This window comes from Salmo salar, chromosome 28 (assembly GCF_965601325.2).
Source record: "Salmo salar chromosome 28, fSalSal1, whole genome shotgun sequence".
Taxonomy (NCBI): Eukaryota; Metazoa; Chordata; class Actinopteri; order Salmoniformes; family Salmonidae; genus Salmo; species Salmo salar.
The window spans coordinates 16,396,702-16,418,493 of NC_138318.1; the positions used below are offsets into that span (position 1 = coordinate 16,396,702).

The window sequence follows — 21,792 nt, forward strand, 5'->3', positions numbered from 1 at the left end:
AATTGTTTTCTTGGTGACTATGGTCCCAGCTGCCTTGAGATCATTGACAAGATCCTCCCGTGTAGTTCTGGGCTGATTCCTCACCGTTCTCATGATCATTGCAACTCCACGAGGTGAGATTTTGCATGGAGCCCCAGACCGAGGGAGATTGACAGTTCTTTTGTGTTTCTTCCATTTGCGAATAATCACACCAAATGTTGTCACCTTCTCACCAAGCTGCTTGGCGATGGTCTTGTAGCCCATTCCAGCCTTGTGTAGGTCTACAATCTTGTCCCTGACATCCTTGGAGAGCTCTTTGGTCTTGGCGATGGTGGAGAGTTTGGAATCTGATTGATTTATTGCTTCTTTGGACAGGTGTCTTTTATACAAGTAACAAGCTGCGGTTAGGAGCACTCCCTTTAAGAGTGTACTCCTAATCTCAGCTTGTTACCTGTATAAAAGACACCTAGGAGCCAGAAATCTTTCTGATTGAGAGGGGGTCAAATACTTATTTCCCTCATTAAAATGCAAATCAATTTATAACATTTTTGACATGCGTTTTTCTGGATATTTTTCTTGTTATTCTGTCTCTCACTGTTCAAATAAACTTACCATTAAAATTATAGACTGATCATTTCTTTGTCAGTGGGCAAACGTACAAAATCAGCAGGGGATCAAATAGTTCCCCCCCCCCCACTGTAACTCTATGGCGGCACCCAAGGGGCTAGAATTTGTTATATCTCCCCATGGGGGTGACGTAGTGTCCCCATGAGTGACCGATTACTGAGCCAATCACGGCGCAACGCTCCGTATTTTCTGATGGCTTGCCCCACCACAGAAAGCAGTAAAGTTGGCTGAAACACCTGCATTTTGGAGCTACCTTACTCAAGAAAACAAAAAAGAGAATGTTTGTATGTAGCTTTATTAACGCAATGATATATAATTTTTTACATTGTTTGCAAACTGATATGTGACATGTATTAATGCAAAACATGCAAGCCCCCCCCCCCCCCCCCCCCCAACCATAAAAATGCTATGCCCTATAATCCTCTGCATATTTTCTGTGCAGAGAACAATCCGATAGCCAATTTAATTTACCGTTTACATTTCTATAGATCAGTGACCTATTTAGGAAAGACAAACGGTAAGAGGCAACTAATTCGTTTATTTTGTTGCCGAGCACGTAGACTTATTTCGTAACAACGTATTTTTGTTTCTTAGGTAATACTGTAAACGCTTCCGATTGGCTTTCCCTATTTTGTCGGACAACAGGAGAAACCTATCACGACTCTTTCCGTAGGTTTCTAGCAGTGATTGGCTAGATCAGCTAGGCATCATTGGGGAAAAAAGGCTAAGGGGCGGGATACAAACCTTGTGGTCATAAAAACGAGGTTTAAATTTTCCACATGACCATCAATCTCGTTTTACATGTGGATATTTTTTCTGCTGTTTAACTTGGAAGCGTTGATCAATCTTGTCAATTTCATATCTGCTCCAGTTTTTAATTGATAGTCAGACGAGGTGATCTTTAAAAACTTTTAGAAAAGATGTCTTCAGAGATTCCGGAGATTTTCAAAGCTCTGCTAGAGGACCCCTTCACTGTTCCTACATTTGATTACAACGGTAAGAAGAAGCGAAATAATCGTAATTTCTTTGTGAATATTGTCAATAAATTGCGCTGTGTCTGAATGATAACGAATGTTTCCCCAGCGCTATAGGGTCGCGCGTGGTTTACTATGTTCCAACCATAAAACGTATTTGATACATTTGTTGCAAGCATAAACAATGTCCTGTCTGTGAACACTCTTCGACTATAAATACAAAATGTTGGACTAATTTCTCACTGCATGTCCTATATATTGCGTAACCTCTAAAACCCTGGTGCCATTTTGACAGCGTCTTGGTTTAGTTAGCCGAGGCAATTTGATCACAAGATTGACCTCCGATTTAATCAACATGCCAGCATCATGTGGTGTGGGGGTTGTAGGGAGAAGTAGGATTGCGGTTTGTCATCGTTAGAGGGCTCTATTCACTAGTTCTGTTCTGGATATAGTTGTGAGCTGTCATTTGTGAGATTGGATTGGATGTGATTTATGTAAACTGTCCAAGCAGATGTTGGTAACACTAAACCAGATTGTAAAACAAGATTAGAGTAGATTTGATTTTTCACTTAAATTCATGAGACAATTAAAACATGCACTGTTGCAAAATGCATGTGGTGTCTGGTACTCCTAAACGTACTGATCACACTCAGGATACAAATTACTCAGGGCATTCACAACACTTGAACCACTGACATCAACTCCCAATAGCCAAATACCACTGGACAGGACTTGGCACCTAAAACCTAATGATGCAACCTGTCCAGATAAGTGCTGTCTGGTATGCACTTGGTAAGGAAATGCTGGTAGTCTAATAAAATGAAGTGTAAACACAGAGCCCACTAATCTTGTGATATCCTCTTCCCAAACCAATTGCTGATAATTAGACACATTCACACAAATGTTTGTAAAGCCGTGGGAGACACTTAAGTATTGGTGCCCTTGGCTGCGTAGTGGGATCAAAGCCAAGTGCGTCATAGAGGAACTCACACACAATCTTGCCCAATGTTTGAGCTGCTGCCCTGAGGAAGGAGATTAAGGGCCCCACTGTTAAGCAATAATATAAGCCAGGCGAGTTTCATTCCATCAGCCATCAGACTGCTGAACAGTGGGACATAGGACAGATGAATGCCCAATACAAGGTCGGAAAGTAGGTCGCAGAGGCTTTGAATAGGTGAAAATGTAAATGTGTGACTTGTGTACTAAACTTTCCAGTTTTCTGTACTGCATGTGTATTTATATAAAGTATATCAGATCGTATCTCACACACGAGGGGAGGAGGACAAAGTGTAAGGTCATGCTGGCAGCGCCAGTAATTCCCTAGAGGTCCATCCCCTCTTCTTCATGGTGACCGATACACTCTTGTCTCCTTCATACCATATCACCCCTTTTGGATGGACTTTTTTTATAAGGCCTTCATAGATGCTTCACAAATTATTCAGAAGCAAACATCCAGAGAGTGAAAAAAGGTGAAGACACATTTGGCAAAATTCCAGATGTAAGGAGGACCTGATACAATAGCTTTTATACTGTATAGTAGGCCAATCAATAGCTTTTAAATTTGTGAAGCATCTATGTAGGCCTTGTAAAGAATTTATGAAGGTGTCATAAAGACAGTAATGGATGGCATCTATATTTTCACCTCTTACTATGGTGAGGATGCTAGACTAGCTCTGTATACAGACAAAACAGCACACTCTGTACTCTTGCAGTAATGCCCCCTAAAAAAACTATCTTACTTCTCAGATTACAATACAAGAATGCTGTGTATGCCTCTGCTTGATCTGTAGAAAACAAATGTTTGACAACTTGTATATCATGTCTATCCCTATATCTAAATGTTTTGAGTAAGGGCTTAGTATGTTGTGCATTTGGCTGTTATGGAATATATGCATATGAAGGCCCATGTCTAAATAAACAGTAGCAGTCAAAAGTTTGGACACACCTACTCATTCAAGGGGTTTTCTTTATTTTTACTATTTTCTACATTGTAGAATAACACATGGAATCATGTAATAACCAAAAAAGTGTTAAACAAATCAAAATATATTTGACATTCTTTAAAGTAGCCTCCCTTTGCCTGGATTCTCTCAACCAGCTTCATGAGGTAGTCACCTGGAATGCTTTTCAAACAGTCTTGAAGGAGTTCCCACATGCTGAGCACTTGTTGGCTGCTTTTCCTTCACTCTGCGGTCCAACTCATCCCAAACCATCTCAATTGGGTTGAGGTTGGGTGATTGTGGAGGCCAGGTCATCTGATGCAGCACTCAATCACTCTCCTTCTTGGTCGAATAGCCCTTACACAGCCTGGAGGTGTGTTTTGGGTCATTGTCCTGTTGAAAAACAAATGATAGTCCCACTAAGCGCAAACCAGATGGGATGGCGTATCACTGCAGAATGCTGTGGTAGCCATGCAGGGTGAGTGTGCCTTGAATTCTAAATAAATCACAGCAAAGCACCATCACACCTCCTCCATGCTTCACGGTGAGAACCACACATGCGGAGATCATCTAAATCAAATTGTATTAGTCACATGCGCCGAATACAACAGGTGTAGACCTTACAGTGAAATGCTTACTTACAAGCCCCTAACCAACAAATGCAGTTTAAAAAATACCAATAAGAAATAAAAGTAACATAATTCAAGAGCAGCAGTAAAATAACAATAGCGGGCACCGGTTAGTCGAGATAATTGAGGTAATATGTACATGTAGGAGGAGTTAAAGTGATTATGCATAGATAATAAACGGAGCGTAAAGGGGGGGGGTCAGCAATCTGTTCGCCTACTCTGTGTCTCACAAAGACACGGCGGTTGGAACCAAAAAATCTCAAATTTGGACTCGTCAGACCAAAGGACAGATTTCCACCGCTCGTGTTTCCTGGCCTAAGCAAGTTTAATCTTATTGGTGTCCTTTAGTAGTGGTTTCTTTGCAGCAATTTGACAATGTTGGCCTGATTCACGCAGTCTCCTCTGAACAGGAGGAGAGATGTTGTTGACAACAGATGTTGTGTCTGTTACTTGAACTCTGTGACGCATTTATTTGGGCTGCAATCTGATGTGCAGTTAAAAAAGTGTCAAGGCAAAATGCCAGTTAATAAAATAGTGACATCTGTCTCAAATCGCACAGCTCCGTGCTTCCAGCAGAGCAGACCCGTCCTTCATGTGTTTCGAAAGTTGCAGCATAGGCGCTCATTGCGCAGTTTTCTTTGGTCTCCGTGTGTTTGGGACATACGTTGACGGCACGTGTTGCCATGTGAGAATGAACCGAATGAACCAGGCCAACTGGAGACAATGGGAACATTGTTTTTTTCTTTTGGCTCTATACTCCAAAAGTTTGGATTTGAATCATACAATGACTGAGATTAAAGTGCAGACTGTCATCTTTGATTTGACGGTATTTTTATCCATATCAGGTGAAGCATTTAGAAATTACTGCATTTTAGGGCACAATACGTATTGGGGCAAATTCACTTATGTGTAGTGAAAAGTTAAGTATTTGGTCCAATATTCTTAGCACGCAATGACTACATCATGCTTGTGACTACAAACAGATCCATTTTCTGTTTGTTTTGGTTGTGTTTAAGATTATTTTGTGCCCAATAGAAATGAATAGTAAATCATGTCTTGTGTAATTTTGGAGTCACTTTTATTGTAAATGAGAATAGAACGTTTCTAAACACTTACACCTTTAATGTGGATGCTATCATGATTACGGATAATCCTGAATGAATCATGAATAATAAGTAAGAATGTTAGACTCTCAAATACTGTATCATATCTCCCTTGTTATTGTAATGGTAAGAGGTTAGCATGTCTTGGGGGTATGATGTGTGTGTGTGTGTGTGTGTGTCTAACTTTCTCACTTATCATTATTCATGATTCATTCAGGATTATCCGTAATCATGGTAGCATCCACATTAATGTACCCTAAAATGGAGGGACGGGGACGACTATGTACAAAAAGTGCTGCAGTTGTATACAGTTCACCCGATATGGACAAATAGCCTAAAATTAAAGCTGACAGTCTGTACTTTATAGTCATTGTTTGATTTCAAATACAAAAATGCTTCACTGTCTCAATAATTATGGAGTCGCAACAAAATAAAATATAATGTTGCGGATAAAGTTCGGAATGGCACAATTTCATGTGTTCAACATCTAAAGACCTGCATCACTATACTGAGAGCTTTGGCGTTTCTAAAAGGACACATTTGGGTGTTTTTGGAGCCTTTGTTCATGTTTTTTCTGGGGCCCCCATACTACACAACGAGGATGAGGAAGTGATTTGCTATTTGGGGTAAGTTTCTCAAAAACGTGAAATGACAAAAAGATGTCGGTACCCTTCTATAACATGCCATTTACATCAAAAATAGAGAGTTGGTTTTAAAAATAATAATTAAAAAAATCTCCTTTAACTACATTCATTGTCAATGCACAATATTTGTTCAACAGTTGTGAAAGGACTATTAGAAAATCCACTAGTACAGCTGTTAAATTGGACACGTATCACCACTTCATCCATGCTTATTAACATCAACAATGGGTTATCGTTTTTTTATAGAACGGGTGGGTCTAATCCTGAATGCTGATTGGTTAAAACCACATTCCAAACACTGTCTATTACACAAGTTACCACCAGATAAATCTAGGACGTTAAAATGCCTATTTACTCTATTCCATCTGTCTGTGCAGTCCACTGTTTCATTGGCCCAGCCAGGCAATTTATAAACTTGATCTCCACTATAAAAAGCATCCATACATTAACTCGCATTTCTTTTAGACTAACCTTTAGTTTTCAACAGTGGAGATTTGTTGAAACCTTGCTGTCTGTGTCTCGGATATTGGCAACATTGTTTAATTATTCAAATTCGATCTCAAACTGTCGCATAGTAATGAACTGGATGAGACAGACGGGCAGGCAGCTTTTCTCAGCCAGTCGAAATCATGAATCGGCAGCATATTTATGGATATACAGTAGCAGTCAAAAGTTTGGACACACCTACTCATTGAGTTTTTACTATTTTCTACATTGTATAATAATAGTTAAGACATCAAAACTATGAAATAACACATGAAATCATGTAGTAACCAAAAAAGTGTTAACCAAATCCAAATATATTTTAGATTTTTCAAAGTAGCCATCCTTTGCCTTGATGACAGCTTTGCACACAGTAAAAGTTTTAAAGTATTTGGTTTTAAATATACTTAAGTATCAAAAGTAAATGTCATTGTTAAAATATACTTAATAAGTATCAAAAGTTAAAGTATGAATGATTACAAATTCCTTATATTAAGCAAACCAGACGGCATCATTTTGTTTTTTATAATATACGGAAAGCCAGGGGCATGTTCCAACACTCAGACATCATTTACAAACAAAGCATGTGTTTAGTGAGTCCACTAGATCAGAGGCAGTAGGGATGACTGTGGATGTTGGTTGTCAGGAAAAACGTATGGAGTAAAAAATAACTTTTACTTTACTACATTCCAAAAGAAAATGGTCAAAAATATATAAATGGTAAAGTACCCTAAAAAACTAAAGTAGTATTTTTACTTAAGTACTTTACAGTACTATTCTCAGGTGTTTTGAACGTGGCATTACCATTTTCCACGAGCACGTGAAGCTAGCAGAAGTCTAACAGTATGGAGATATCATTCGGGTTGCTCCCCTCTCCCAACAAGTTTTCCTCTAATTTATGCAGGGTTACAAGGGCTATATAATATTTTGTCAACCAATGGTGTCACGCCGTGCCTACGTCGCGCAAAGAATGTTAATATTCATAATGGCAGAGAAGATCCGGGCAGGGCTGGCAGTATATTTTCTACTCTACGAGGTGCGATTTCTCTTGACCAAGAAACGTTTGTTTTTTTTGGGATTATTTGGAGAATCGGTCAAAATCTGAAGAGGTAAACTAATGTCTAGTCGTTCGCTGTAACATAACCTTTAGCCTAATCTCGGTGTCACTATCTCTGAATTGATAGGCTACTTTTTTCACGGACAGGAGATTGTTAGGGTAGTCCAGGCTTCATTGTTGAAGTAGCCTGTCTTTAAATTTAGTTGTTGCGTAATTACCGGCGAAAATGTCTGGAGAGACGATCACCACTAAGACTGAAACCTTCAAGGGGTCACCGGGTGCGTTTCCCGTGGTATTGCAGAACATAATGGAAATGCCCCCACCGAATTTACTCGAGGGCGACGATGGTAAGTCTATATGCTTCTGTGTGGGGGTTACACGTACTGTTTGTTATAGGCAACAAACTGAGAAGAGGCCGAATTGTGCCGGGTGAAGCCGAATGCGAATACAATTTATGCAAAGTAGTAGCCTAAAATTGATAGGCTTACACAAAATCACATCCTGTCCGTTTGTTTCTATAGTGTTATGATCAACCAAGCATTCAGGTAACCCTTCATCAGAATTGTAACTAAAATTGGGTAACTGCACTTCAGTCCTGTGGTTCTCAGACAGCATACACAGTTGACAGTAAATTCTTCTCTCCCCACTCCCTTCAACTCTGCTCCTCACCACTAACTAGGCAGGTTTCCATTTACTCGTCTCTATTCGACAAAAGCAATGTCGCAAAAAAGAAAATGCGACGCGTGTAAATGGAAATGGCAGATATAGTAGACATTTTGTAAAGATATACTTCCCCCCCTTCCGTTCGATGGGGGGGATTATTCTTTTGACGAACTTTATTTATTGCGACAAATGATGATTGAGACAGTGTTTTTCGAATAAACGATGATTGCCGAATCATTATGAAGGTATGCGGGGCGCTGTTGTCGTACAGGCTTAAGCCAATTTATTTGCTTAAATGGGTAATGGAAACACTCACACCACTACATTTTTATTAGATGCTGTACATTTTTGCGCAAAAAAAGTCCAGTTTTTTTTCATCCACACGAGTTGCATGGAAACGCACCCTAGCCGGCATTTTGTATGCGAACTTTATAAACGTCACAAAAAAAATCAATGGACAGGTTAATGGAAACATGGATAATGATTTTTCAGGTCACAAAGTCCGAGTTGGATGACCGTTGAAAACGATTTTCCCAGTCGGAGGTCGTTTCTTCGGGTTACCAGTGGTCTTGAATGCATTGAAGCAGGAGTTTTTCAGTACCCAGTTGTTTTGAAAACTGCATATATTAGTAGGCTAGGTTACATATTCGTCTGGCTAGTGTCAAGTTCCCCTTTCCACCAAAAAGTGATGTAGGCCTAATATTTCATCATGTCTCTTCCATTGGTTGAAATATGGTGCTTGCATGATCAGATTTGTGGGTTTGGTTCTCACATGGACCACTTATATGGAATATGTCCTGAGTGTAAATAGATAAAACCATTTACTCAACTTGTTTTATCATACTTGCCATAATCCATAACATTAAGCAAGGCTCTTCTGTTTTGCTGCCACAGACAATGACAAGGATAAGCTTTTTACGGGGGACAATGTGGACCTTGGAGGAGGGAGCGGGATGGGTCCGTCGGCCGCCCTGACCCCCGCCATCTGGGACAAGACCATCCCGTACAACTTGGAGACCTTCCACCTGGAGTACATGGACCTGGAGGAGTTCCTCATCGAGAACGGCATCCCCACCTTGTCCCTGGACAAAAAGCCAACCAGCACCACGACAGCCCCAGCCGCCCCAATCTCCCTGCTGCCGGTCCTGGAACTAGACCAGTGTGAGGAGGAGGTGGTCACCATCACCCTCAACAGTGCTGATATCACAGCCAACACCGGTAGGCTACACTGTGAAATCATTAGAGCCTTATGCCCTAATGGTCTGTTAGTGTTATTACATAGAGAATTACCCTAGTAGTTACATGGTATAATACATAATTAATACAAAGCGTGACGCAAGTGTATTTAAGATCAAAGTAAACCAAGTAAGTTGTTCTTGGTTCTGCCATAGACAGTCAGACATGTCTGAGCACCAAGGGCACACATGGCACATGTACGGAGAAACACATACTGGTTTGTTTGAATGTCATTCAACGCTGTATGTACTGTTGTGTGTGCTGCTGTAGATGGTGGTAAAAATAGATCCTAGCTATGCTGAGTGGTCAAGACAACCTTGGTGTTTATTACGAGCTGACCAGCAGACTGGGCTGGGCTACATGAGGCCATCTTTATCGAATGTAGAAGCCTGGATTTATTTTAATATTCTCCAGTTCAGGATATAAACAGGTTAAAGCCAAATGTATGTTTCTACAGGAATTAAATGACTTACAGTCTCACCGAACAGAATGTTCCATTTACATTGGGAGCATTTATTTACCCTTAAAACTGATTGTAGCATTTGCCCATCAACCTGTTCTGAACAAATAGTAATGACTCAAACGGACGACTAGAAAAAGCTCAAGCCAAGTTTATTCATCCCATTGGGTCATACAGCTGAAAAGACAAGATATGAAGATACAAGTACATATATTTATAGCCTCCTACTAGGCGGGGTCAACTCCTTACACATCTAGACAGCCAATACATGTCTATTGCTAGGCAGGAACTTAATTGGTTCCTCTTACTGGTGTAGTCATGGCCCTGCCTGATGCTAGAACCTTTGTGGGCGTGGAAGTGTATGTGTGTGAGATAGGACTGTAAGAGGGTCGTTGTGGTGGGCCCCTCTGGACCCCTTTCAGAGGTTTCTTCTTTCTTCTTCTGCTGACTTGACCTCAAGCCAAATTCCTCGCTCCTCTTTAGTTCCGCAGCTGGCTTGCCTTATCAGAGATTAACTGTTGCCCTTTGCCTCCCTCAGTAAGTTTTGATACACATTCCTTATTCACCCTTAATTGACACAGAATATAAACAGTTATCATACATGTAATGAAATCCATATGTTCTTATATAGTGACAGGAATAAGTATATTTCAAGTTAGAACCCAACAAACCAAAACGGTATACTTGAAACCTTAACCTAATGCTTGGTCACCTGTATCTCCCCCACAGAGGTGGTGACGGACAAGGACAGGCTGACCCCTGAAACCATCGACCCGGAGGAGATTGAGGTGAACGTGAACTTTGATCCGGACCCTACAGACCTGGTCCTGTCCAGCGTTCCTGGAGGAGAGCTGTTCAACCCACGCAAACACAAGTTCTCAGAGGAGGAACTCAAACCACAGCCCATGATCAAGAAGGCCAAGAAGGTGTATGTACCTGAGGATTCTAAGGTAAGTCAGAGACATGGAGGTCGGAAACGAGGATAAGGGTGTGGTAGGTAGGTGTATACGTTTTCTTTTCAAATTCCAAGAAGAGAAATGGGATGTTTTAAAAAAGTGATTTAATTGTGGTTTACAGTACCATCAGTTAGTTCATAGAACAGTGGTCACCAACTGCGACTGGTCGATCTTCAAGGCATTCCTAGTCGATCACCAAACATTTCTGTAGAAAGCCAATGATTAAGGCTTGCTCCTTCTTTTTTTTTTTTTGCCGCTGTTGGGAGATCTGTGGCTAAATCGAGTGTCACCGTGCCTACAGCTTCCAGCAAAGTTTGATACTAGCCTACGTGAGATTTCATAACTTTTAAAAACCATGACCTGAGAGAGACTAAAGAGCTGCTGTTTTTATGAGTGTGTTCATGTTTAAGTTTTTATTCAGCACTGTCAACACTGTTTTTATTCAACACTATTACACAACATAAAATGCGCTTCTTCGTACTACCACTCGCGCTGCAGCTGCTTTGAGTTAGTAGCCTAGTGTATCGATAGCCCTGCGTTTTTATTATTAGCAGCTTGCCGTGTCTATTTTAATATCGAAAAATATTTCACTTTCTCTGGTCATAGGAACAATGTGAATTTGTGCATGAGGCAGATGCTGATGCGGTGCGACTCGAGTTTCGCCATCAGGTGGAAGACCCGTGTCCGCTCTCTCTGGTCAGTCTCACCGTAGGAAAGGAAGGGAGAGATGGACCGAGAGAAGCGGACCCTCTGCTGCTCTCTCCCTCCCTCCGCTGAGACTAATGCCTTGTTCAAAACAACTGGAAACTCAGAACTTGGACATCTCTGACTTCAGTCTGTTCAAGACAAATGGGAACTCAGGGGGGGAAAAAACTAGATCTGGCTGGGGAAAAATCTTTTTGAACGGTCAGCCAACTCTGAATTCCAAGTCGGAAACTCGGGTATATTTCTAGCACTCCAACCTGAAGATCACTGACTTCATGATTTAACTTTTTTTCTTCTCCAGAGTTCCCAGTTGTCTTGAAAGCACCATGATCATCAGATGCAGGTACAAATTATTTCAATTTATGCTCAGCTGTGCCTTGCAAGTGCTACACAAACTGATCTATTTTGTTATCAAAGCTCAAGGGTTAAAATATACTGAACAAAAATATAAATCAGTCAATTGAAATAAATAAATTAGGCCCTAATCTATGGATTGGGCAGGGGCACAGCCATGGATTGGTCTGGGATGGCATAGGCCCACCCACTTGGGAGCCGGGCCCACCCAATCAGAATTTGTTTTTTTCCAACAAAAGGGCTTTATTACAGACCGAAATACTTCTGTTTCATCAGCTACCCAGGTGGTTGGTCTCAGACGAAGAAGCCGGATGTTGAGGTCCTGGGCTGGCGTGGTTATATGTGGTCTGCGGTTGTGTGGCCGGTTGGACGTACTGCCGAATTCTCTAAAATGACATTGGAGGTGGCTTATGGTAGAGAAATGAACATGAAATTATCGGGCTACAGCTCTGGTGGACATTCCTGCAGTCAGCATGCCAATTGCACGTGCCCTCAACTTGACATCTGTGGCGTTGTGTGACAAAACTAGACATTTTAGAGTGGCCTTTTATTGTCCCCAGCACAGCTGCACCTGTGTAATCATGTTGTTTAATCGGCTACTTGATATGCCACACCTGTCAGGTGGATGGATTAACTTGTCAAAGGAGAAATGCTCCTAACGAGAATGTAAACAAATTTGTGCACAACATTTTAGGGAAATACGCTTTTTGTGAGTATTGAACTTTTCTGTTATCTTTTATTTCAGCTCATTAAACATTGGACCAGCAAACTACATGTTGCGTTTTTATATTTTTGTTCAGTGTATATAATATGGTCTGAGAAGAACAATATTGCCAGGCATATAGCTAATGTGCTGTGAGAATGTATTCGGCCTACCTACTGCACAAACCTAATTTCTACAGAACTGTTTTTATTAGGTTAATGTAAAAAAAATAAAAATCATGCAACAACAAAAAAGTAGGTAACAGCACCTCCACTTCGCTGATCCTCAACACGGGCCCCACAAGGGTGCTTCCTCAGCACCCTTCTGTACTCCCTGTTCACCAATGACTGCGTGGCCATGCACGCCTCCAACTCAATCATCATGTTTGCAGATGACACAACAGTAGTAGGCCTGATTACCAACAATGACGAGACAGCCTACAGGAGGTGAGGGTCCTAGCGGAGTGGTGCCAGGAAAATAACCATCTCCCTCAACGTCAACAAAACAAAGGAGCTGATCGTGGACTATAAATCACATCTTATTTGTCACATGCGCCGAATACAACAGGTGTAGACTAGAGGTCGACCGATTATGATTTTTCAACGCCGATACCGATTATTGGAGGGCCCCAAAAAACCTACGCCGATACCGATTAATCGGCCGATTTTATTGTTTTGTTTTATTAATTTATTTGTAATAATGACAATTACAACAATACTGAATGAACACTTATTTGAACTTAATATAATACATCAATAAAATCAATTTAGCCTCAAATAAATAATGAAACATGTTCAATTTGGTTTAAATAATGCAAAAACAAAGTGTTGGAGAAGAAAGTAAAAGTGCAATATGTGCCATGTAAAAAAAAAAAAAAAGCTAATGTTTAAGTGCCTTGCTCAGAACATAAGAACATATGAAAGCTGGTGGTTCCTTTTAACATGAGTCTTCAATATTCCCAGGTAATACGTTTTAGATTGTAGTTATTATAGGACAATTTCTCTCTATACGATTTGTATTTCATATACCTTTGACTATTGGATGTTCTTATAGGCACTTTAGTATTGCCAGTGTAACAGTATAGCTTCCGTCCCTCTCCTCGCTCCTACCTGGGCTCGAACCAGGAACACATCAACAGCCACCCTCGAAGCAGCGTTACCCATGCAGAGCAAGTGACGTTTGAAATGCTATTAGCTTGCACCCCGCTAACTAGCTAGCCAGTTGATAGGCTTGAAGTCATAAACTGCGCAATGCTTGAAGCATTGCGATGTGCTGCTGGCAAAACGCATGACAGTGCTATTTGAATGAATGCTTACGAGCCTGCTGGTGCCTACCATCGCTCAGTCAGACTGCTCTATCAAATCATAGACTTAATTATAACATAATAACACACAGAAATACGAGCCTTAGGTCATTAATATGGTCGAATCCGGAAACTATCACGTTTATTCTTTCAGTGAAATACGGAACCGTTCCGTATTTTATCTAACGGGTGGCATCCATAAGTCTAAATATTCCTGTTACATTGCACAACCTTCAATGTTATGTCATAATTACGTAAAATTCTGGCAAATTAGTTCGCAACGACTCTGCGTGCAATGAACGCAAGAGAAGTGACACAATTTCACCTGGTTAAAATTGCCTGCTAACCTGGATTTCTTTTAGCTAAATATGCAGGTTTAAAAATCTATACTTCTGTTTATTGATTTTAAGAAAGGCATTGATGTTTATGGTTAGGTACATTCGTGCAACGATTGTGCTTTTTTCGCAAATGAGCTTTTGTTAAATCATCCCCCGTTTGGCGAAGTCGGCTGTCTTTGTTGGGAAGAAATAGTCTTCACAGTTCGCAACGAGCCAGGCGGCTCAAACTGCTGCATATACCCTGACTCTGTTGCAAGAGAAGTGACACATATTCCCTAGTTAGAAGAAATTCATGTTAGCAGGCAATATTAACTAAATATGCAGGTTTAAAAATATATACTTGTGTATTGATTTTAAGAAAGGCGTTGATGTTTATGGTTGGGTACATGTTGGAGCAACGTGTACCTAAGCGATTATATGCAACGCAGGACAGGCTAGATAAACTAGTAACATCATCAACCATGTGTAGTTAAATAGTGATTATGATTGATTGTTTTTTATAAGATACGTTTAATGCTAGCTAGCAACTGACCTTGGCTTCTTACTGCATTCGCGTAACAGGCAGGCTCCTCGTGGAGTGCAATGTAAAGCAGGTGGTTAGAGCGTTGGACTAGTTAACCGTAAGGTTGCAAGATTGAATCCCGAGCTGACAAGGTAAAAATCTGTCGTTCTACCCCTGAACGAGGCAGTTAACCCACCGTTCCTAGACCGTCATTGAAAATAAGAATGTGTTCTTAACTGACTTGCCTAGTTAAATAAAGGTGTAAAAATTAAATAAAGGTTTTAAATCGGCCAAATCGGTGTCCAAAAATACCGATTTACGATTATGAAAACTTGAAATCGGCCCTAATTAATCGACCATTCCGATTAATCGGTCGACCTCTAGTGTAGACCATACAGTGAAATTCTTACTTGCAAGCCCTTAACCAACAATGCAGTTTTAATTTTTTTAAAGTGTTAAAGTATTTACTAAAATAAACTGAAGTAAAAAAAATAATAAAAAATGTATAATTAAGGAGCAAGAATAAAATAACAATAGTGAGGCTATATACAGGGGGTACCGGTACAGAGTCAATGTGCGGGGTCACTGGTTAGTTGAGGTAATTGAGGTAATATGTAGGTAGAGGTAAAGTGACTATGCAAGGATAATAAACAGAGAGTAGCAGCAGCATAAAAATGGGAGGGGGGGGGGGTGGACAATGCAAATAGTCCGGGTAGCCATTTGATTAGCTGTTCAGGAGTCTTATGGCTTGGGGGTAGATGCTGTTAAGAAGCCTTTTGGACCTAGACTTGGCACTCTGGTACCACTTGCCGTGCGGTATCAGGGAGAACAGCCTATGACTAGGGTGGCTGGAGTCTTGGGCATTTTTTTTGGACCTTCCTCTGACACCACCTAATATAGAGGTCCTGGATGGCAGGAAGCCTGGCCCCGGTGATGTACTGGGCCGTACACACTACTCTTTGCAGTGCCTTGCGGTCGGAGGCCGAGCAGTTGCCATACCAGGCGGTGATGCAACCAGTTCGGATGCTCTCGATGGTGCAGCTGTGCAACTTTTTGAGGATCTGAAGACCCATGCCAAGTCTTTTCAGTCTCCTGAGGGGAATAGGTATTGTCGTGCCCTCTTCACGACTGTCTTGGTGTGTTTGGAACATGATAGTTTGTTGGTGGTATGGACACCAAGGAACTTGAACCTCTCAATCTGCTCCACTACAGCCCCGTCGATGAGAATGGGGGATGTGCTCGCTCCTCCTTTTTCAGTTGTCCACAATCATCTCCTTTGTCTTGATCATGTTGAGGGAGAGGTTGTTATCCTGGCAACACACTGCCAGGTCTCTGACCTCCCTATAGGCCGTCTCATCATTGCCGGTGATCACACTGTTGTGTTGTCGGCAAACTTAATGAAGGTGTTGGAGTTGTGCTTGGCCATGCAGTCATGAGTGAACAGGGAGTACAGGAGGGGACTGAGCACGCACCCCTGAGGTGCCCCCGTGTTGAGGATTAGCGTGGCGGATGTGTTGTTACCTACCTTACCACCTGGGGGCGGCCTGTCAGGAAGTCCAGGATCCAGTTGCAGAGGGAGGAGGTGTTTAGTCCCAGGGTCCTTAGCTTAGTAATGCGCTTTGAGGGCACTATGGTGTTGAACGCTGAGCTGTAGTCAATGAATAGCATTCTCACGTATGTGTTCCTATTGTACAGGTTTTTGGGACAATGGTGTTGTGAGCCATGACCAGTCATTCAAATCGGGAATTTCTTATAAGCGTCCGGATTAGTGTCCAGGTCCGTGAAAGCGGCAGCTCTACCCATTAGCTCAGTGCGGATGTTGCCTGTAATCCATGGCTTCTGGTTGGGGCACGTACTGTCACTGTGGGGATGATGCCATCGATGCACTTATTGATGAAGCCAGTGACTGATGTGGTGTATTCCTCAATGCCATCGGAAGAATCCCGGAACATAGTCCAGTCTGTGCTTGCAAAACAGTCCTGTAGCTTAGCATCTGTGTCATCTGACCACTACCTTGTTGAGCGAGTCACTGGTACTTCCTGCTTTAGTTTTTGCATGTAAGCAGAAGTCAGGAGGATAGAGTTATGGTCAGATTTGCCAAATGGAGGAAGCTTTGTACGCGTCTCTGTGTGTGGAGTAAAGGTAGTCTAGAGTTTTTTTTTTCCCCCTCTGGTTGCACATTTAACATGCTGGTAGAAATTAGGTAAAACAGATTTAAGTTTCCCTGCGTTAAAGTCCCCAGCCACTAGAAGCGCCGCCTCTGGATGAGCATTTTCTTGTTTGCTTATGGCTTTATACAACTTGTTGAGGGCCGTCTTAGTGCCAGCATCGGTTTGTGGTGGTAAATGGACAGCTACGAAAAATATAGATAAACTCTTGGTAAATAGTGTGGTCTACAGCTTATCGTGAGATGCACTACCTCAGGCAAGCAAAACCTTGAGACTTCCTTAATATTAGATTTCGTGCACAGCTGTTATTTACAAGTAGTCACAGACCGCCACCCCTTGTCTTACCGGAGGCAGCTGTTCTATCTTGCCAATGCAACGAAAACTCAGGCAGTATGTTATCCATGTTGTCGTTCAGCCACAACTCAGTGAAACATAAGATATTACAGTTTGTAATGTCCCGCTGGTAGGATCGTCTTGATTGGAGCTCACCCATTTTGTTATCCAATGATTGCATGTTGGCTAATAGGACTGATGGTAGAGGGGGATTACTCACTCGCCGTCAGATCCTTATAAGGCACACTGACCTACGTCCCTGATATCTTCGTCTCGTCTTCATGCGAATGACGGCGATTTGGGCCTTTGGAGCACGCCCCAATCCACATCGACGGGACCGCAGTGGAGAAGGTGGAAAGCTTCAAGTTCATCAGCGTACACATCACTGACAATCTGGTGAATGCGGCGCAACAGAAGGCTGAAGAAATTTGGCTTTGCCCCTTAAACTTTTTCAGATGCATAATTGAGAGCATCCTGTTGGGCTGTATCACTGCCTGGTACGGCAACATCACTGCCCGCAACAACAAGGCTCTCCAGAGGGTGGTACGGTCTGCCCAACACATCACCAGGGGCACACTGCCTGCTTTCCAGGACACCTACAGCACCTGATGTCACAGGAAGGCCAAAAAGATCATCAAACCACCCGAGCCACTGCCTTTTCACACTGCTATCATCCAGAGGGCGAGATCAGTACAGGTGCATCAAAGCTGGAACCGAAAGACTGAAAAACAACTTCTATCTCAAGGCCATCAGACTGTTAAATAGCCATCACTAGCTGGCTACCACCCGACTACTCAACCCTGCACCTTAGAGGCTGCTGCCCTATATACGTAGACATGGAATGACTGGCCACTTTAATAATGTAACAGTAGTCACTTTAATGTTTAAATACTGCTTTACTCATTTCATCTGTAAATACTGTATTTTAGTTAATGCCACTCCGACATTGCTTGTCTTAATATTTATATATTTCTTAATTCCGTTCTTTTACTATTAGATTTGTGTATTGTTGTGAATCGTTAGTTACTACTACACTGTTGGAGCTAGGAACAAGCATTTTGCTACACCCGCAACATCTACTAAACATGTGTATGTGACCAATAAAATGTGATTTGACTGCGAAAGTGATCTTGACTCAAACGTTGGTGACCACTGTCATAGAGCATTCAGTCATTCTGAAGGTCTCTTTAAATGACCTAGCGCCAGTGTGGAGAAAACTAGCTTTAGCTTTTTAACAAAGCTTTCAATAACTTAGCAGCGACATTGGACGCTTTCAATAACACAGCAGTGACATTGAATTGAAAGCATGCTCTCATCATCAAGGTCGCTTTCAATAACAACCTTGTTCTCTCTCTGCTCTTTCTCTTTCCCCCTCTCTCTCCCTCTCAAGGATGAGAAGTACTGGCAGAGGAGGAAGAAGAACAACGTGGCGGCGAAGCGTTCCCGGGACGCGCGCCGACTCAAGGAGAACCAGATCACGGTGCGGGCAGCGTTCCTGGAGCGTGAGAACACTGCGCTAAGACAGGAAGTGGGCGAGCTCCGGAATGACTTTGCCCGCAGCAAGAATGTTGTGGCCCGCTACGTGGCCAAATTCGGAGAGCTGTAAGGGACCAAACACAGACAACTGCCGGCCGTTGCAGACAGATTGCATCAGCTAGTCACTTCATTTTGGTCAGGTCACTAAGTAGCAACATCCTTTGTTTATTCATAAATCAATTGTGAATACCCACTGTTGCACTACTCACATTAGCTGCATACGAAACAATGAGAGACAGTGATAAGCAGTAAATATGAGCTCCTCAGTGAGACAGATGAGGAAAAGGAAACAATGACATCGCGTTGAGGTAGAGAAAGGCAGGCATATTATTGCAATGAATACACTACAAAATGTTCAAATACAAAATAACCAGTGAGACATGACCTTGTGTTTCACTCCTTTATAACACAATACTCCCTGTATAACACAAGTTTGATGGGTAGAATTGATGAATAATGTGGTAATGAAACGTTAACCTCCCCTCATGTTAACTCCCCGTCTTCCTTTCCTGGTAAATAATCTACTTTTTCTTTTCTCTTTCAAGTGCATTGCTGGAAGACCAGTAGACTATTATTGATTTATTTGTGGCGTGGGTGAAGTAATTGAATCAAATACAATGGATAGATGGATCAGAAGATGGAGTGTGGAAGAGAGTGAATGATGTTGCCATGTAGATACTGTGGAATTGTATTAGTGACCCCTGCTTATTGTTTTTATTTGACTTTTTATTAAAACATTTTAGGGGGTAGATCAGCTTTAACATTGCAAATAGATTGTAGCTTCCATCAATGTAATTGTATGCATCATTACTAATCCCCCATATATTTGTTTTGTAAATATATATATTTTCCTTTTATTTTCCCCTAACCCTACCACCACTCCCCTAATGTGAGTAAACTAATGGACAACAACATTTGGACCTTTTACGGACACAGTGTATTTTACAATAGTTATATTTTGTTTGTTTTTAGTCCCATCCTTCAGCTCCCCTCAACCTCTCCCATCTCTGAAGACCATCCAGTTTTAATTTCATTTTACCATATTTTTAACTGTGCTGTTTCACAAAAGTTCTGAACCTATATACATTTTATGGACACAGTATATTTTACATTAGTTATCTTGTTTTTAGTTCCACCCTTCAGCTCCACTCAACCCCTCCCATCTATCTCTGAACACCATCCAGTTTTGATTTCTATTTGCCCTATATTTTTCTGTGCTGTGATGTTTCTGGACCTTTCTATTCTCATAGTTTCTACAGATTGTAAATTTAATTATTTTTTTTGCTAAAAGTATTATATTATTGATGGATTGATTGACTTTTCAAATCACCCAGCAGTTCTATTTGCAGAGTTAGATCCAGGTAAATGTTGCTATTCTTCAGCCATTTATTTAACTTTCTGTTTTAACTTGTGGGAGTGCAACTTTCAATACACTACAATGAGACTGTGTATTCTGATCATGTTTTGTACAACATTTGCTGGTAAAGAGATTGGGATTGGTGGGATAAGGGTGGGTGACATTTTAGGAAACTGAAAAGGGCTTTTATTTTGGGGGGATTTTAGTCTAAACTAGCATGGCTTGTCCATATGAAAACCAGAACTGCCTAAGTTTGCTTCCAAGTCTCCCGTTTAATGTCAAAGGTTAATTAAAATATAATACAATAACTCAAATTAATCTGGGGACTAATACTGCTTGGTAGTGGTTTTAAGACCTTCAATACAAGTCAACACTTGCTTAAAACTGTACATAATGCTTGGTAATATTTCAGTCTCTCTGTCTTGTCTATTGTCTTGGATCATTGTCATTTCCAAGAAACTTCTTTCTTCAGGTTCTGTGTTATAAAGAAATGCTTAAAGTGAGCTTTATTTTCAAATAACTCCGTACAAAAACAACCTGTTGATTTAGGACATCACTGTGCAATTTCCAAGTTTTCTGCAATTGTGTTCTCAACCAAATGTAAAACTCCAACCTTTCTCATGTTTACTACTATGCAAAGTGGTTTATCCAACTTCTCTGGGACCTTGATCATATATGGACAGTTGCCACACAATGTAAAAAGGTGACCGATTCTGTGCTGTCTGCAATGAGTACAATACATTGTAGTTACCTCATGAAACTGGAAAACAGGCTACATCAGAACTATGGGGAAGTTTGTATGTTGCAGTTTAATTCCTTTTGTCAAAACCAGGATTTAATTATTATTATTATTTTTTTAACTCTGTGGCTTGATCTGGGCCTGTTTCAACAAGGACCTTCAAGTGTCTTCAGCTGACTCAGGGCAATACCATATCATACACTGAAATTCAAGCCTCCTTTCAGGGTTTCTGTCTCCTCAGTTTTTTCCCCTTTGACCATGTTTCCTTGTTATCAAGCCTGCTTGTCACTTTCCTAATTCCTGCTGATGTAACTAGAGGAAAATAAGTGATTGCAGTGCTTTCAGTTCGTTTTGGAATTTATCTGAAGAAATACATTGAACGTAGTCTGGATGTGTTTTACATTTGGTTTTGTGAGTTGAGGTGAGAATCTTGTTCAAATTGACAGCTTCATTTATTGGTTGTTTACAAAATCTGGAGACAAGACTTGTGTGGTAGTGATTGTAATTCTTCCAGTCCTTTGACGATAACTCAACAATAGATCAGTGCTCAAAGTGATCTAACATGTTGGGAAGTAGATGATTGAGAACAGACAAATCAAGAATTTGATTGATATACATTATATTCCATATAGTTTCTTGATTGAACGATGTCAGTAAGGGAAACCGACTGGAGTGGGTGCTCCCTAAACACTAGCACAATTACTTTCTCACGCTACAACCAAGAAAATGTTATACAACTGGTGCAGGGGAAATTCTTAACTGTTTGAGAATTAGTTTCTACATAATGTTGCATGTGGCTACTGTATGTCCTGTATATATAAATAAAGCATTGTTGAAAAAATGTTTTGGACTGAAGTACCTGCCTGTGTAAATATTAGACAGGACAGTTAACCATCCAGAGAAAAGGAACACACCAATAGCTTTAGGACAAAGCTTTCTCAACTTAGCCATTGGATAAACTGGACTCTTTTTTTTTTTGTTTTGGCCATGCCAGGGGTGTAAT

General features: G+C 41.1%; 1 protein-coding gene across 2 annotated transcripts; it reads left to right on the top strand.

Moving 5' to 3' along the window:
• Positions 1–1,347: 1,347 nt before the first annotated feature.
• LOC106589531 (thyrotroph embryonic factor) lies at positions 1,348–21,632 on the top strand. Of its 2 annotated transcripts, none has more exons than XM_014179631.2 (5): positions 1,348–1,602; positions 8,994–9,317; positions 10,525–10,745; positions 18,548–18,759; positions 19,239–21,632. In XM_014179631.2, the coding sequence occupies exons 1-5, from the start codon at positions 1,527–1,529 to the stop codon at positions 19,258–19,260; spliced, it is 855 nt and encodes a 284-aa protein (XP_014035106.1). In that variant the 5' UTR covers positions 1,348–1,526; the 3' UTR covers positions 19,261–21,632. The 2 variants fall into 2 exon arrangements, with proteins under 2 accessions (XP_014035106.1, XP_014035105.1); XM_014179630.3 differs by lacking the exon at positions 1,348–1,602 and adding an exon at positions 7,354–7,783.
• The last annotated feature ends 160 nt before the right edge of the window (positions 21,633–21,792 follow it).